Genomic DNA, 17,898 nt, shown 5'->3' with positions numbered 1-17,898 from the left:
TGCATGATTGTCCCCTCACTATCGCATCCAGCTGAGCAAGCTATATAGTTCGAGTGACAGAGAGAAAGAGTGTCATCTTCTTGTGTCCGTCCCACTATGCGAGTGCACTGTGTGTGTGTGTGTGTGATGAGAAGCGTGTGTCTGTGTTTGAAATATCAATGCCAACCAATCACAGCGCACATTACTGTTTCTCTGTGTAGGAGCGTGCGTGCTCTGACAGTCTCGATCAAACTAGGCCCGAACAAGTTAGAGCTAAATCTGTAAGGTGAGCCACAGGAGTGGATCCTCTTCTCTTTTTTTTTTGTGTGTATGTGTGTGGGTGTGTGTGTGTGTGTGTGCGTGTGTGTGCGTGCGTGTGTGACTGTCGGTGTGTGTCAATGTGCGTCAATATGCATACGCGCGCGCGTGTGTGTGTGTGTGCGGGTGTGTCTGTGTGACATGGTGTGTATTAGCGAGCACAACACGACACGACACGACACGACTTGTGTTGGGCGCATGTACAGGCCAGCTCTGTCGAGCGCAACCTGCACACACGCGTTCAGGCACAAAAGACACATTGACACACAGCCACACGCGCTCGCGGCTTATGGCTCGCACATGATGTGGTTGTGCGCTGCAGATGGAACGGGAAAAACGCGGGTGACGCTTGTGCCTTCCTTGGAACAGGAACTCGCTTTCGTGGCCACAGGGTATTACCATTCCCTGGCCATCACCCGAAGCGGTACGAACAACATGCATGAGACATAACTGGCCAGACACTTGTCACCTGTGCAAGCTCTGCTGCTGCTGCTGCTGCTGCTGCACCGAAACTGCACCCTGTCGCTTCGCATGCGCCCAGCTTTATATGCCACAAAGGCGCTGTCCCTCTCCGGTTATCTCTCGCAAGCACGCTCACACACTTTCACGCACACTCACACACCCACACACTCACACGCACACACGCATGCACGCATGCACACACATACACTCATTCGCACACGTTCACGCTTATAGGCACGGTGTACACGACGGGCAAGAACGACCGGCGGCAACTTGGCCGCAGCGGCGACGAGCACAAGTGGGCGCGCGTGACGCCTCTGGAGACCATCACCGCCGTTGCTGGTGCTGTTGGGCTCGACTTCTCCGTGGTGGTGGACTCCACCGGCAAAGTGTACACGTGGGGCGGTGGCGAGCGCGGCCAGCTCGGACTTGGCAGGTGTGTGTGTGTGTGTGTGTGTGTGTGTGTGTGTGTGTGTGTGTGTGTGTGTGTGTGTGTGTGTGTGTGTGTGTGTAGACAACTGTGCTCTGTGTTTGTGCATGCAAATGTGTACAGCAATCTGCATATGTCAGCACCCATTGCGCGCAAGTATCCACGCCACGCACTCGCTCGTTCACCCATCCCCTTGCCCTCCTGTCCTCCCTCTTCTTCTAGGGAAGCCATGGAGACAGGCAGCCGCGTGCCACGACCAGTCAAAGGCCTGGGCAATGCGTTTGTGATCAGCGTTGCCTGCGGAACGCGCCACTGCCTCGCCCTGACCCGTGACGGCCGTGTCTTCTCGTGGGGAGAGGGCGCAGACGGCCAACTCGGTGTGTGTGTGTGTGTGTGTGTGTGTGTGCGTGTGCGTGTGTGAGTGGTTGCGTTGTGTTGTTTGCACTCATGCGTGTACGTGTTTGTGCACAAGTTTGCCTGCACTGGCAGAATACAAGTCCTCACCGTGTACACTCGCCACGTTTGTTCGCACGATTGCACACCCTCAACTACAACACAGGCGACGGGCAGTTTGTGTCCAGGCACTCGCCTGAAGTCATTGCAGACCTCAGGGTGAGCCTTCCTTTTGAGTTGCGTGCGTGCGTGTCTATGTGATCTTGTTCGCTTGCCTTCTTGGTTCGATGAGTTCGACATGACCGTGTTTTTCCACTCACTTATCCCTCCCGGTCCTCCAAAACACACACACACACACACACACACACCAAATACACTCGCCACGGCGAGCAGGGCAAAGGGGTGGTCTCTGTGGCTGCGGGCAGCACGTACAGCCTGGCGGTGACGGGGGCAGACCAAGTGTACGCGTTTGGCAGCAACAGCAAAGGGCAGCTGGGCGTGGGTGACACCACAGCACGCTTCCGCCCAACACTCGTGCGGTTTCTCGATGGCAAGCAGGTGTGCCATGTCACGGCCGGCGACTTTCACACACTTGCGCGCACACGCACGGGCCATTTGTATGCGTGGGGGAGCAACCAGTGGGGTCAGCTTGGCCTCGGAAGTGAGGCAGACAGCGTCGCTGCGCCAACAGAGATCACTCACATCCTCGAGATTGGCAGAGTGGGTCATGTGCATGCATGCACGTGGGCACAGTTATGTGTGTGTGTGTGTGCGTGTGTGTGTGTGTGTGTGTGTGTGTGTGTGTGTGTGTGCGTGCGTGTCTGTCCGCCTGCGTGTGTGCGTGTGTGTGTGTGTGTATGTGTGTGTGTATGCAGCGTACACGTACCAACATGGGTGCATACAACTAACGCCTCATGATCCATCCATCCATCCATCCATCCATCGCTGTGCCGGCTGCTGCAGGTGCTTGAAGTGTCTGCGGGTCGCCGCCACACGGTCGCGCTCATTCGCACCGTCACAGAAACGGGCGCGCAAGCCACTGTTGCCGTTGCCTTTGGCGCCAACAACACGGGCCAGCTCGGCCTCGACCCAGGTCTGTGTGCGCGCGCGTGTGTGTCTGTGTGTGTCTGTGTGGCTGTCTGTGTGTCTGTGTGTGTGTGTGTATGTCTGTGTGTTTGATGTGTGTCAGTGCGTGCTGACTTGGTGGTGTACCTGTGCACACGCTTTTTTTTTTCGTTGACACATCACCCCCGCCTTTTTCGTTCCCTTCTCACAATTCTGCGTCCTGACAATGCGTTGTGTGTTTTCATCGCAACAGACCACCCTGCCTCAAAGCGAACACAGCTGTTCCACCCAGTTCGACTCAAACGCATCTCATCCATGCACCCCATCAAGGTCTGGACAAACAAGCATGCGCTGGTGTTGAGCGATGTTCGCGTGGCTTGTTCACTAGCCGGGCACACATGCGAAACGCTGTTCACGTCGATGTTTCACGCCAACGCACCACAACGTCAACACTGCTTGTTGGTCAAATGAAGAAGTGCGCACACACACACACATGCACACACACACACGCATGCACACACACACACATGCACACATGATTGGTGCTTTTGCATTTACAGCTGATCGCTGGTGGAAATCACACCATCATGATCTTTGGTGAACAACACACGCCCATGGACACCTCAGAGTGCGTACACACATGCATGCACAGGCTGTGTGATGTCCTTGCCAGTGTATGGTGTGCACGTGTGAAGTGTGGGATGGAGAGCAAAACGCCGCCTCCGTTGTGTTTTGCCGACTCATCTTCTCCGATGATGTTTTATGTTGCCGATGTTGTGTGTGGTTGGTCGCCAGGGACGCGGCGATTGATGGCACGCCGCCGCTCATCGAAGGTGTGCTGGACTCACCGCAATGTCATGCTTGGGACCCCCACTCTTGTATTGCGGTACTCACATGTTGCACACACATACACACACGCACATGTGCACACGCACGCACACACACATACATACACGCACGCACACACACGTCATCGAAATCAGACGGTCTTGCCGACGGCAATGCCGGCACTTCGACAGCGGCCAGGGCGGAACCAAACGCAGACGCACGGCCGATGTCACGAGGCAGCATGCAATTTCTTCCCAAGACGTCGCCCATGCTGCGAAGAAAGCGGAGCTTCCCGCCCGTCAAGCCAGACCAGCACACCCCGCACAGGTGCGCTATTTGCTTCTGTGTCTGTGTGCGTGTGCAGGTGTGTGTGTGTTTGTGTGAATGCTTATTGTTTGTTTCCAAAGAGTCTCTACCAACACGTGCAGCTGCTCACCATTGCTCATGTCACGCCACCTCGTCAGGGCGTGTGCGCCTGCGCTGTGCTATCTGGATCCGTTTCGGATTGAGAAGCTCCAGGCCACGTCCACGAGCGCCCTCATCACACAGATTGAGCTGTTCTTCTCCTCGCCGGCCTGCCTCAACGCCGCTTTTGTCCATTACGAGCGGGTCTGATACAGTGTTTGGGCTTGTTTGTTCGCTATTGGCGCCATCCTCTTGTGTGTGTGTGTGTGTGTGTGTGTGTGTGTGTGTGTGTGTGTGTGTGTGTGTGTTGGCTGTATGTTGACCGCACACGTGCACAATTGAGTCATCTCCTCATCGTTGCTTGCGGTTTGTATTTTGGCGGTGCGCAGATTGCTGCGCGCCACCCGCGCTCCGCCCGTCCCATCATCAACATGGAACTTGTTCGTCTGACATATGAGGTACCCTGCCAGCGTCTCCCCAGTTTCGTTTGCATTCGTGCGCGTTTGTATGCAATCTGGGTGTACATGCTGCGATTTTCGTTTTTCGACACAAGGCTGCCTTGCACACTCACACACACACACACACACACACACACACACACACTCTCTCTCTCTCTCTCTCTCTCTCTCTCTCTCTCTCTCTCTCTCTCTCTCGCGCGCGCGCGCGCGCATACAAACACTCACACACACTCTCTCTCTTGCATACAAACACTCACACACACCCTCTTGCATACAAACACACGCACGCACGCACACACCCTATTTGTGCGTTGTCATCGCCGCCGCCGCCGCCATTGTCACCGCAGGCGTTGATGCGCGCGCCAGACGAGTGCATGACAGCGGTTGAACGCAGCATTCGGTCACTGGTATTGCAGGTCAAGCAGAACAACCTGACCGTTGCAGCCGACTTCGCTTTCGTGCTCGTATTGTTCGAGTTTCCCTTCCTTTTGCAGTGCGTTGCCTAACCCGCGCTGCACTCCACTCTGTTATTCTGCACCTTTGCGTTGCCACCTTTCCTTGTGTGTGGTGTTTTCTGCTGATCCCACTTGGGGCATCTCGCTGCCGCACACGTACACACAAGCGCTGACGCTGATACGTACCCCCACGCACATACCTCACATGCAACATCTCTCTGCCTGTCGGTACGTCGCTGTGTGAACAGGGCCAGCCAGTGCTCGACGATCCTTGGTGCTCTTGTGCAGTTCCTGGCGCCGCTGCCAGACGACATCAAGCCCGCTATCATGGAGATGTACAAAGATGTTGCAGATTCCTTCTTCTTCAGAGCAGTCAAGGTGTGCACGTCTGTGTGTGTGTGTGTGCGAGTGTGTGTGCGTGTGTGTGCAAGTGTGCGTGTGTTTCTGTGTGTGTGCGAGTATGTCTGTGTGTATGAGTGTGCGTGTGTGTTTGCGCGCGCGCCCGTGTGACAACGTCGCTTGTACAGAAAGTCTTGGGCGATACCCGCACACTGCTCTCGCCTTGGCTGACGTATTGGTCACAAACGCATGTGCAGGTGCTGCAAAACTACCTCACGCTGCTGGAGACAACACCGTCGTCCGTGGAGTCGCGTCTGTTCACGGCGATGACGCTGTCGTGGATGCATGCAGGCAACGAGCGCCTGTCCATCATTCGCTACGACACTTTCTACAACGAGACGGTCCGTAGGGCTTTGTGACACGCGCAGCATATGCTGCACAAGCGGGCTGCGGGCATTTTGTTTCAGCCACTTCTTCGCACAACCATCAGTTTGCTGGTTCTTGCGCTCACACACATATACACACTTATACACACATACACACAAATAACACACACATACACACACATACACATTCGCGTACACATCCACATTTGCAAACATGCTGCAATGATGCTGCTAGATTGGGTCGACCAAGGAGAAGATGGCTGCGTTGATTCAGTGGATGCGTGCGCCTTCGAATGTGTTCTCCTACTGCATGTTTCCCTTCCTCCTCACGCCCGCGGTCAAAGCAGACCTTCTTCACGACGGCAACATTGCCATGATGGCAAACCAGCTCGCTGTGCACGCCCTCATGTCCGGTACGTGTGTGTGTGTGTGTGTGTGTGTGTGTGTGTGGTCTGCTTGTGCATGCATCGATTGGTTGTTGCGGTTGTCTGCCTATCTGCCTCTGTGGCTGCGTTTGTCTTCTTCTGTCTCTGCGTATCTGCGCGTGAGTTGTTTTGTGCACACATTAACGCTAGCGCCCACGCACCTGCCTCCTTCACGCCATATCTACACCTCTATCGCCCTCACACGCCCATTCATGTACGTTTCCAGGGCAACTCACGTTCTTGAAACTGACCATCCGCCGCACACATGTGTACGAGGACACGATGAAGCAGCTGAACGAAATCCCGATGCGGGCATGGACTCTTCCACTTCGTGTGCACTTTGAGGGCGAAGAAGGCGTCGATGAAGGCGGCCTGGTACGTGCAAGTCGATGTGCCTCTGTCTCCGTGTGTGTGTGCGTGTGTGTGTGTGTGTGTGTGTGTGTGTGTGTGTGTGTGTGTGTGCCACACAGGGTTTTACTTCAGGTGTGTGCACGTCTACCTGTCTGTGTATCTACCTCCGTGTGCATGTGTACGACAACAGACTTGTAGGTGTCTCCAACACGCTCCATAACATGCAACGCACCCTCCACATGCACGCACCTGTCGATTTGTTTCCTTTCCTTTCCATTCCATGATTGTGCAGGTGAAGGAATACTTCCAGCTCATTCTGCCCAAGATCATCTCGCGGGCATTCCGCCCCCTCGCGCGAGACGGTGTGCGCTGGTTCTGGTTCTCCACACCCACAGCAGAACGCCTCAAGGTGTGTGTGTGTGTGTGTGTGTGTGTGTGTTTGTTTGTTTGTGAACCATGCAGAGCATGGTTCATCCGTTGTGTCGTTACGTGTGCATCTCAGCTCACCTTACTTGGCGTATTTTGATGGCACTGTCGACATCACCATCCAAGGCGTACCATGCCATGGGGTTGCTGTTTGGGCTGGCGCTCCACAACTCTGTGCTGGTGGACCCACTCTTCCCCAAGGTGTTTTACAAGATGCTCCTCGTTGATCTCAGCAAAGGTCAGTCAGTGTGGGCGCATGTACGTGTGTGTGTGCATGTACGTGTGTGTGCATATATAGTTGTGTGTGTGTGTGCGTGTGTGTGTGTGTGTGTACGTGTGTGTGTGTGCGTGTGTGCGTGTATGTGTATGTGTATGTGTGTGCGCTGAAGCGCTCTGTCGATGATGCTGTGGTGACAGCCAGCAACATCTCAACTTCGCGCCCGTTATACTACCGCGTATCTGCACGCGCATGAACAATGGTGTTTGCTGCAGGGGATGCGTTGACATTGGACGATCTGGAGACGGCTGCGCCGGAAGTTGCGCGTGGATTGCGACAGCTGCTCGAGTACGACCGACAGGACGAGCGAGATGTGTTTGGGCTCACGTTTGAGATCACCGTTGAGGAGGAGGTGGAGGAAGAGGAGGAACAGAGACGAGAGGAGGAAGAAACTGAAACGCGTTCCAAAGGCGGAAACAACGGTGGTGGCTCTGCTGATGCGGGCTCAGAGAAGGCCATGGATACGAGTGAAGGGGAGGCAACGGAACAGCAAGACGATGGCAGCGCGAAGATGGATGGTGAACGCGCCGGTGATGAGGGTGCTGGCGAGATGAACACCGCTGAGACGCCGCCACCGGACAAGGAGAGCTCCGACGAGCAGAAACCAAACGGCACTCAAGAAACGTCATCGTCGTCAACGAGTCAAACGCCATCCTCAACAACGCCCACGCCGACCCCCTCAGCGAGCAAGCCGCGAAAGATGCGAACAAAGCTTGTCACCCACCCCCTGAAGGTCTGTGCTGTGATGCGTGAACGAGGGTATGATTGGCCTGAGGAGACGAAAGGTCCACGGATCCTGTTCAAAGATATCGTGTGTGTGGGGGGGGATGGTGTGTGTGACTGTGTGTCTGTGTCTGTGTCTGTGTCTGTGTGTCTGTGTCTGTGTCTGTGTGTCTGTCTGTGTCTGTGTCTGTGCCTGTCTGTCCATCTGTCTGCCTGTCTATTCCGCCGCCTGAATACGATCTCACCACGTGTGCTCGTGTTTGTGGCCTAATGTTTGTACAGGAGGGCGGGGAGGACATTCCGGTCACCTTTTTCAACAAGGAGGAGTATGTGCGCCTGTATGTCAACTACTATCTTTACGAGCGCTGTGCCCCGTCCTTTGATGCCTTCAAGCAAGGCTTCCTGACTGTCTGCCAGGGTACAAGGTCAGCGCCTCTCCCGCTGACATTGTCTGTGCTACCGCTTACTTGCTGTGCGCACACGTTTCACTGTCGCCCAACACAATCGCCTCCTCTGCCACTTTTGTTTCACATCATGTCGGCTCGACATTGACCCTTACGTCAAGTACTCACGCCAACTGACATCATTGGCGATGAATCAACTTTCAAACTGGCGACATATTATGAATGTACAGAGCGCTGCGCATGCTGCGACCGGAGGAACTTGAAGTGATTCTGTGCGGAAATCCCGAGTGGAACTTGCAAGATGTGGAGAAGGTGGCGAAATACGTCAACTTCAGCCCAGACGACGATGTCATCAAGTGGTGTGTATTGTTTGCTTGCTTGCTTGCTTGCTTGTTTGTTTGTTTGTTTGTTTGTTTGTTTGTTTGTTTGTTTGTTTGTTTGTTTGTTTGTTTGTTTGTTTGTTTGTTTGTATGTGCGTGTGTGGTTTGGTTGATTGTAAATGTCACGTGCGTGTGTGGTTTGTTTGTTTGTGTTTCATGTGTTGCTTGCTGGTCTGATTGTGTGCATGTCGTGAACCCCCGACCATGTTCACATCCGCAGAACTGTCCAGTGTGCCGCTTGCACATCGGAGCCCACTCATACACACGTTTGTGATTGGCAACAGGTTCTGGGAGGTCGTACACGAACTGCCTGGACAGATGAAGAAGCGATTTCTCGCCTTCTTGACGGGCAGCACTCGGGTTCCTGTTCGCGGCGCCTCTGCCATTCAGATCATCATCCAAAAGGCCGGCACCGACGAGGTGGGAAAACGGGCTGCGCTGTGTCTGTCTGTCTGTCTATCTGTCCGTCCGCCCGCTCTTGCATACTTTGCTTTTCTCATATGAGTTGTGATGGGTGCATGCGGACAGACGAGGCTGCCGGCTGCGCACACCTGCTACAACGTACTCGACCTCCCCGTGTACACCTCGAAAGAGCGTCTCAAAGAGAAACTGCTGCAGGCGATCCAGGAAACAGAGGGCTTTTCCCTTGTCTGACCTTTCCAACTCAGTGTGTGTGTGTGTGTGTGTGTGTGGTGATGGTGGTGGTGGTGTTGTTGTTTCTTCTTTTGCACATAACTACGAGCATGGTATTCCGTCTGGTGTTAATTGTAAACCACACTGCATGCCATGGCATCCTAAGGAACGACACCAACGACTATTGAGCTTGCTCGCTTGAAGCCTGGTCAGCATGCACGGCCCCAAACACACAAAAACACAAAACGTAAACACGGACGGCACTTGCATGGGAAAACTAACACCATTCCTCAGCCAGCACGCATTCATCCCATGCATCCATGCGTTCATTCGCATACACATGACGCCATTGCAAATGCGCGCGCGTGGAAGAACGGGTGCATTGACACATGAGCGGGGCCGGCGTTGCGGTTAGAAGAGGCCTGAGATGACGCCTGTCTCTGGGTCAATGTCAACATCATAGAAGCACGGGCGCGTCGGGAGTCCAGGCATTGTCGACATCTGAACACACACGCACACATACACAAACGCATGTGTGTTGGGAGAGTCGTGTTGATGGTCAAATATGAGCCGCTGCTGCATGTGGGAGGGGAGTGGGACACGCTCACGCAACACACATCAACAACATACGACAGCACAACAGTACAACAGTACAGCACACAACAGCACCATGCATTGCACACTGTGCTCACCGTTCCGCAGAGCGGGTACAGGAAGCCTGCGCCAACGCTTGCACGGATGTCACGGATGGGGACGGTGAAGCCCGAAGGAGCGCCCTTGAGCGTGGCATCGTGCGAGAAGGAGAGGTGCGTCTTGGCCATGCAGATGGGCAGGTTGCCGTAGCCCTGCGCCTTGTAGCGCGCAATCTTCTCCGCGGCTTCAGCTGGCGTGTGTGTGTGTATGTGCATGCATGTGTGTATGTGCATGCATGTGCATGTGTGTGTGTATGTGCATGTGTGTATGTGTGTGTGAGCAGTGATGCATACAGCAAGAGTTGCGTTCGTGCATCAGCACAACCATAACTACACGCACGCACGCAAAACCGTGTTCAAACACACCCACGTACACACACCCATGCACACACACACGCAACTCACGAAGAATCTCAATGCCGTCTGCGCGATACATTTCGCGGCAGATGGTCTCAATCTTCTCCTCAATCGACAGCTCCGTGTCGTACAGGAACTTGAAGTTTGAGGGCTCATCCGTGGCCTTGATGAGCGCACGCGCAAGGTCGACAGAGCCCTTGCCGCCGTCTGCCCAGTGGCTGCTCACCACGGCATCCAGAGCACCAGCAGCAACGCAGCGCTCGCGCAGGAGGTTGAGCTCTGCCTCCGTATCCGTCCTGTCGTCGTGCCCCAGCAACGTCAAGGGGGTTGGGGGATGTGTGGAGGCGTGGGGATGGACAAGGGAAGGCAAGAATGATGACATGTGGCGGGTGATTGACACAAGCGAGATGACGATGCAGTGCATGATGGAAAGCAAGCGCGCAAGGGTGCATCCTCACACGAAGTAGAGTGTCTAGCACGCAATACATCCTTCAACAATCACGTGGCACTCACGCGAAGGCATTGATGGCGACGACAACGGGCACGCCAAACTTCTTGGCATTGGCGATGTGCTGCTCCACATTGCAGATGCCCTTGGACAGCAGCTCCAGGTTCTGCAGTGCAGCACATGGAATGAAATGAGAGGGATGACAAAGGGTGGCACGATGTGGGGGTTGAAAAGAAGTGGGGGGGGAGGTGAAAGGAACAGAGAGAAGGACCCTTCAGATACAAGAACGTGCACGCGCACGCGCGCAAACAGACGCATGAACCGCACAAACCGCACGAGTTGCACAGACTGCACTGCATACACGTGCGTGTGTTGCCACGCACCTCCTCCTTGTACTCCTGTGCGAGCGGGGTGCCTGGGACAACCTTTGGCCCGCCACCGTGCATCTTGAGCGCACGCACAGTGCAGACGAGACACACGGCATTGGGCACGAGGCCGCTCTCGCGGCACTTGATGTTGAAGAACTTCTCCATGCCAATGTCGGCGCCAAAGCCGGCCTCCGTCACCACGACGCCCTCGGGACCAACAAGCTTCAGCGCAATCTGAAGTGTGGTGAGTGACAGAGGGGGGGGGGGACGCGTGTGTTTGTGAGAGAGTGTGAGTGAGTATGTGTCACGAGGTGAAAGGGTGTGTGAGCTGTTCAAAGGCGAGTGCACAGCAGGTGAAACAGCAGCCATGAGACAGGTGCATGTGAAGGTTGTCTTGGCTTCTTCGCTCCACGCTGTACACACCTTGTCAGCGATGATTGAAGAGTTGCCGTGAGCAATGTTGGCAAACGGGCCAGCGTGCACAAACACCTGAACCAAACCCAACGTGCCATCAAACAACGTTTGTGAGAACCAACATCTGGGATGCAAGCAACGCAATCACCCAAAACAAAAGCGGGCGCACACCACATGCACCATGTACACGGCACCATGTACACATACGCACCCTCAGTACACACACACACACACGTGTGCGCGCACTAAGTACACACACAAAGTACACACGCACGCACACACGCACGCACACACAACGGCACATACGGGAGTGCCCTCGAGGGTCTGCATGAGCGTGGGCATGATGGTGTCCTTCATGAGAACGGCGAGCGCGCCAGAGACACCGAGATCAGCAGCAGACACGGGGTTGCCTGGCGCCATCGTGCAACAGGTGGTGGTGGTGGTGGCGGCGGGGGAAGCAGCGATGTGTTGGTGGGTGGTGTGAGCAACAAGAGACAAGACAAGTATGTGCAGAAACCAGACAATAAAGAAACGCACCGAGCACATACACACACATACACATAAGCATACTAATACACACGCGCACATATACGCACAAACACATACACGCACGCACGCACCTTCCGTGTCTGCGGCGACGACAATCTTGTCCATGCGTGCGCGCATGTCAGCAAGACTGGTGGAGAGTGCGAGGATGGCCATCAGCTCAGAGGCCACGGCAATGTCAAACTGCACCACACAGTGGGATAAACAGGGGGGAGGTGAGCAATAGCACGAGCAAGCTGTGTTCTGGCATGCTGCATGCAGGTACACACACACACACAGGCACGCACATGACTGAAAGCAGAGTGAAAAATTGAAGCCAGGATTCTGGCACCACACATGTGCACGACCATGTGCACGACCACACACACACACACACACACACACACACACACACACACACACACACACACACACACACACACACACACACACACACATACACACACACACACACATACACACACACACAGAAAGCGAGAATAGAACAGAGGGGAGGTGTGCAGCACCTGGGTCTCGCGTGTGCGGCCCTTCTCCGTTGGCGATTGGCCGATGGTGATTTTGCGCAGGAAACGGTCGTTGGTGTCCATCACTGCACGCAGCAGCAAAGGTGAGCACACGAACGGGGATGCAAACATGTAAACGGCAGGGAAGAGAGACCGACAAAATGAGGTTGGGCAGAGCACACCGAGAAAGGACCACGCTTGAAGATGCATGTACATGCACAAACAAACACACACAAACGGACACAAACAAGCACAAACGAACACAAACAAGCACAAACACACACACACACATATTGTGGGGAACATGGCTCAGTGCAGGGGAGAAGGACACGCACCGCGCTGCCAGGTGATGGTGTCTGGGTCGATGTTGAGGCGGACAAAGCGGGTGCGCTCCTCGGGCGTCAGCGCCTCAGGGTCAGTTGCGCTGATGCCGAGTTTCTGCGGCACATGGATGAATGGTCGTGGCGAGACGGTGTCAGTGGTGGTCGGAAATGCATGCTCGCAACTTAACACGCGCACAGACAGTACACGCGCACACACACACACACGCACTTACACACGCACACACACACTCTCTCACTCACACACTCACACACTCACACGCTCACACGCTCACACACTTACTCACACACATACATATGCAACCACACCCAATCACCCTCACAATCAACGAGGCCACGCCGCCACGCCATCATGAACACACCTGGAGGCGCTTGAGCTGGATGTCGCTGAACTTGTTGTCCTTGACAAGTCGGCGGTACAGGGCCTGGGGGGCGCAGATGGAGGGAGGTGGAGGTGGAAGCGTGAGTACGCCTCAGAATGGCGGGGCATATGCCATCAAAGGAGTGCAGCACCCATAAACATATGCGCACGCACATGCACACATACACACACGCGCACCTCGTCGGACTGGGTGGACTCGTGGAACATGCGGGCGTCGATGGCTGCGGCGAGGAGATTGTTGGCGGCAGTGATGGCATGGATGTCACCGGTCAGGTGCAGGTTGAACTCCTCCATGGGAATCACCTGGTTGCAAAACAGAGACGCACACATACACACATACACGCACACATACACAAATACACGCACACACATGCAATGCACATGGACGCAGCGTAATCAACGCAAAGCAACAGCGGTGAGCCCAAGTAAAGCGAGGTGAGATGCTGTAGTGACGTACACACACACACACACACACACACACACACACACACACACACACACACACACACACACACACACACACACACACACACACACACACACACACACGCGCGCGCGCGCGCGGGGCCGGATATGACACCAAAGAAGGAGAAAAGCAACGAGTGGGCGAGAGACGCATGTGGAGGCACCTGGCTGTAGCCGCCGCCAGCAGCACCACCCTTGATGCCAAACGTGGGGCCCTGCGATGGCTGGCGCAGACACGCGAATGTGTTGCGGCCGAGATGGGCAGCCAGCGCCTGCGCAACGCCCACCGTCGTGGTAGACTTGCCCTCCCCTACGATTCGTGGTGTGCGTACGCGTCGTGTGTGTGTGTGTGTGTGTGTGTGTGTGTGTGTGTGTGTGTGTGTGTGTGTGTGTGTGTGCAAATGTGTGTGGGAGGGGGATGACGGATGTGAGACGGACGACAAGGCGCATGGCGGAGGAAAAGGCATGTACTGCTGTCCACGAGTACACAACCGTGCCCATGTAAAATATGCAGCATCAGCAGCATGAGTACCGCCACCACTAGCCACGTCGTACCGAGCGGGGTTGGGGTGATGCCCGTGACGACGATGTAGCGGCCGTCCTGGCGGTGGCGCAGGCGGTCCAGCACCGACATGCGCACCTTCGCCTTGAACTGCCCGTACAGGTCAAGCTGTCGTCGTACACATGCATGCACACATGCACATATGCACGCGTGTCAACAGGGAACGGATGCGTGAGGATTATTGTACGCGTCAACGGCAAATCAAGTGGCAGACAACACACACCAAGCACACACCAAAAGCACACACACACACACCAAAAGCACACACACCAAAAGCACACGCACACCAAGCACAAACAACAAGGGCGGACCTCGGTGGGGAGGATGCCGATCTCAGAGGCGAGGAGGGAGATGAGCTTTGGCGGCTGGCGGCGCGCAATCTCAATGTCGCTCGGCACAGGGCTGCACCACGGAGGATGCGAGGATGTGAGAATGTGTGGACAAGCGGATGCGTGGGCATGCAAATGAACGCACATACGCGTGTACGCACATGCACACACACACACACACATACAAGCACGCTCACACACACACACACACACAAGCACGCTCACACACACGTACACACCGCTGGATGGTTGGGGTGAGGAGACGCAGGGACCACGGGCGCGGCGTCACCGCATAGCGCGCGGCAATGACGGTGTTCTCAAGCAGCTTTGCAACAGTCATCGGGCCAACACCACCGGGCACGGGCGTGATGAAGCCAGCAACCTAAATACAGACACACACACACACACACAGTGAGCAGTGGGGCCTAAGAAAGAGCAGACGTTGGCTGTGCGGTAGAGTAAGTTGCTGAGGCAACTCACGTTCCACACGCAATGCACATATCACACCGCATATCCTACGCGTCAAAAAGCATGTTCCAATAGCACGTTGCACGCCACGCTACCGCTACGCCACACCACCCTACCAGACAGGCTCCGACCAGACCAGACCAACCTCCTTTGCAGCGTCGAATTCGACGTCACCGACGAGACGACGGCCGGATTTCTTTGTGCTGTCGGGAATTGGGTTGATGCCGCAGTCGATCACAACCGCACCGGGCTTGATCCATGCACCCTGCATTGTGCGGTGGGCGTGTGGTCATTCGTGTCTGGTGCTGTTAAACGGGGAAACCGAGCAGGCCCAGCCTCCGACACACACACACACACACACACACACACACACACACACACACACACACACACACACCTGAACGAGGCCTGGCTTTCCAACGGCGGCAACGACAATATCAGCGGAGCGAACTTCGTCCTGTCATCAAATGTTGAACAGAGAACACCCGGGGAGAAGCAGTCATGCACGGTGACGTGAGTAACATCGTCTTCACACACACACGCGCGCGCGCGCAAGCACACACGCACACACGCACACACGCACACACGCACACACGCGCACACGCACACCTCGATGTTTTGGGATCTGCTATGGCAGATGACGACGGTGGCAGACTTGCGCAGAAGCAGTTGGGAAATGGGGCGGCCAACAATATCGCTGCGTCCAATCACCACAGCCTTCTTTCCAGAGATTTCAATGCCTACAGCGTACAACACAACCAGCGTGCAGACAAGTTGCCCCCGCCCCAGTTGAATGCAGGGATAAGGTCCTGCGTCCTGCTGCTTCTTTCAACTGTGGCAGCGCACAAGCCAACACAAACAAACACACACACACATATGCACGCACACGCAGACACACACACACACGAACGAGTGTAATGCAGGTGCTTACAACGAAGGAAGAGTGACATCGACAACACGGCCCAGTGGCGTGCACAACGCGCACGTGGTGTGACATGCTGACCTGTGGACTCGATGAGGTGCATGCAACCCTTGGGGGTGCAGGCGTAGAGGCGTGGGAGCTCGCCCTTCTTGGCAAGAGCGCCGGTGTTGAAGCGGGTGAACCTGTGCACGAGGTTGAGAAAGACAGCAGCACATAACGCGTGGTGATGCAGCGTGTCAGCAGCAAGCAAGGGGGTATGAGGGGTGGGAAGTGTGTGCACTCGTGCAAGCAGCATGTGCATGGTCGCTGTGGAATGGTTGACTAACTGTGTACACACTCACTCGCTCATGGGCTGGTGCGTTCGCTGCCTCACTCACTCGCTCACTCTCACATACTCTCACATTCACTCACTCACATACACACATACACACATACTCTCACATTCACTCACTCACCTACTCTCACTCACATACACACATACACACACGTGCATTCGCATACACACGACATAACACAATCGTTTACTGACCCGTCGACGTCCTTCTCTGGGTCGACTGCGTTGGTGATGGTGACCTCGTCAATCTCCTGGTCCGTGTCCAGCGGAAGCTGCACAATGATGCCGTGGACGTCGCTCTGCGCGTTGAAGGAGCGAATCACCTCCAACAGCTGCACACATGCACACACATGCATACACATGCACAGAGGCGTAGGGTGTGAGACATCAGGGATGGCGAAGGTGGCACACACGCACGTGTACACAAGGAAGGGAAGGGCGCCCGCTGACCTGAGACTCGGTGGTGCTGCGTGGGAGTTGCTTGTGGGTAATGCGAAGGCCAGCCTACGCATGTATGACATAGACGGTTCAAGAAGACGTTCAAAAACAAGTGTGGCATTGGTGAGCTCAATGTAGTGGCTGTGCTGCAATCACGAAGCACGGCTGGTACACGGTGCCAATGCATGGGCCCAACAGCGCCAAAGGGGATGTGCAGCATGGGCAAGCGACAACACACCTCTGTTCCGGCCTTGACTTTCATGCGAATGTAGACGTCAGAGTCAGCACGTCCGCCAACCTGTATCAAGCACACCCAAAAGCCCAAGGCATGTGTATGATGTGAATGTGTGTGTGTGTAAAAGGTGGCGTGTGCGCGAGTTGGTGTGCGTGCGTGCGTGTGTGTGCGTATGTGCGTGCGTGCGTGTGTGTGCGTATGTGCGTGCGCACGTGGGCGCGTATGTGCGTGCGCACGTGTGTGTGTGTGTGTGTGTGTGTGTGTGTGTGTGTGTGTGTGTATGTGTGTGTGTGTGTGTGTGTGTGTGCGTGCGTGTGTTTAAGTGCGCTGCGTAGCATCCAGAGCGTGCGCACCTGGACGATGGCCAGCTGTGGCTGGAAGCCGGGGAACTCTTTCTGAAGCTCTTGCACTTGCTGCTTGAGGCTCTCCCTCAGCTCCCTTGCGGCAAAAAAAAAGGCACAGAGGAGTGTCACACGTTAACATCAAAGGACGGCGAGGGAAGGCCAAGTGCACATGTGCAGACGATGTATGTCAGTGGAGTGGGCGGGCCGCTGCAAGCACAACACCTCACACATTCCGTCCATTCATGTACTTGACTGCGGTAACAGCTACTCCCCACCTCAACACAAACACACACACACACAAATGTGCACAACAAAACCCCAACACACACACACACAAACACATACAACCACACACACGACCACATGCGCATATCCTGTGCTCACTTTGCGATGGCCTTGCCGTCGATAATCTCTGCAGGCATATCGGGTGGTGGTGGTGTGGTGATGATAGTTGTGGTCCTCACGCAACAACTTCTTGGCGTGTGTTGCTCTTCCTTGTTCTTCGCTTGGTGTAAAAGGCGATTTTGACTTTGTGTCGCCCATTGCGCAATTTCACTTTAAAGGCAAACTTGACATTGCCATGGCAAATCTTCCTCCGCCAACTGTTTGAACC

At 55.2% G+C, this 17,898-nt stretch overlaps 2 protein-coding genes across 2 annotated transcripts in view; one reads left to right on the top strand and one right to left on the bottom strand.

Moving 5' to 3' along the window:
• PTSG_09499 (ITCH protein) overlaps window positions 1-9,431 on the top strand; it is a 10,085-nt gene extending 654 nt beyond the window's left edge. The window contains exons 3-26 of the mRNA XM_004989872.1: window positions 620-721; window positions 994-1,195; window positions 1,412-1,566; window positions 1,749-1,801; window positions 1,976-2,302; window positions 2,546-2,675; window positions 2,901-2,977; window positions 3,208-3,275; window positions 3,443-3,480; window positions 3,631-3,802; window positions 3,940-4,084; window positions 4,270-4,338; window positions 4,686-4,831; window positions 5,042-5,171; window positions 5,390-5,533; window positions 5,754-5,931; window positions 6,170-6,318; window positions 6,587-6,703; window positions 6,847-6,958; window positions 7,213-7,730; window positions 8,003-8,145; window positions 8,355-8,483; window positions 8,789-8,924; window positions 9,033-9,431. Coding sequence (XP_004989929.1) covers window positions 620-721; window positions 994-1,195; window positions 1,412-1,566; window positions 1,749-1,801; window positions 1,976-2,302; window positions 2,546-2,675; window positions 2,901-2,977; window positions 3,208-3,275; window positions 3,443-3,480; window positions 3,631-3,802; window positions 3,940-4,084; window positions 4,270-4,338; window positions 4,686-4,831; window positions 5,042-5,171; window positions 5,390-5,533; window positions 5,754-5,931; window positions 6,170-6,318; window positions 6,587-6,703; window positions 6,847-6,958; window positions 7,213-7,730; window positions 8,003-8,145; window positions 8,355-8,483; window positions 8,789-8,924; window positions 9,033-9,158 — 3,566 coding nt within the window. The 3' untranslated portion in view covers window positions 9,159-9,431. The remainder of the gene's footprint in view (window positions 1-619; window positions 722-993; window positions 1,196-1,411; window positions 1,567-1,748; window positions 1,802-1,975; window positions 2,303-2,545; window positions 2,676-2,900; window positions 2,978-3,207; window positions 3,276-3,442; window positions 3,481-3,630; window positions 3,803-3,939; window positions 4,085-4,269; window positions 4,339-4,685; window positions 4,832-5,041; window positions 5,172-5,389; window positions 5,534-5,753; window positions 5,932-6,169; window positions 6,319-6,586; window positions 6,704-6,846; window positions 6,959-7,212; window positions 7,731-8,002; window positions 8,146-8,354; window positions 8,484-8,788; window positions 8,925-9,032) is intronic.
• On the bottom strand, window positions 9,247-17,802 carry PTSG_09498 (MTHFD1L protein). The gene is made up of 25 exons (XM_004989871.1): window positions 17,670-17,802; window positions 17,295-17,379; window positions 16,945-17,004; window positions 16,719-16,772; window positions 16,464-16,600; window positions 16,016-16,116; window positions 15,622-15,752; window positions 15,410-15,469; window positions 15,158-15,277; window positions 14,784-14,926; window positions 14,527-14,617; window positions 14,209-14,323; window positions 13,818-13,963; window positions 13,366-13,491; window positions 13,169-13,231; window positions 12,801-12,903; window positions 12,469-12,551; window positions 12,037-12,145; window positions 11,723-11,826; window positions 11,426-11,491; window positions 11,018-11,236; window positions 10,700-10,800; window positions 10,235-10,482; window positions 9,830-10,020; window positions 9,247-9,638 (listed from the first exon to the last, which is right to left on the bottom strand). The coding sequence occupies exons 1-25, from the start codon at window positions 17,705-17,707 to the stop codon at window positions 9,549-9,551; spliced, it is 2,784 nt and encodes a 927-aa protein (XP_004989928.1). The 5' UTR covers window positions 17,708-17,802; the 3' UTR covers window positions 9,247-9,548.
• Window positions 17,803-17,898: the final 96 nt, after the last annotated feature.

This window comes from Salpingoeca rosetta, assembly GCF_000188695.1.
Source record: "Salpingoeca rosetta unplaced genomic scaffold supercont1.26, whole genome shotgun sequence".
Classification (NCBI taxonomy): Eukaryota; class Choanoflagellata; order Craspedida; family Salpingoecidae; genus Salpingoeca; species Salpingoeca rosetta.
The sequence above is the reverse complement of the archived record's forward strand: the minus strand, read 5'-3'. Positions and strand labels throughout refer to the sequence as shown.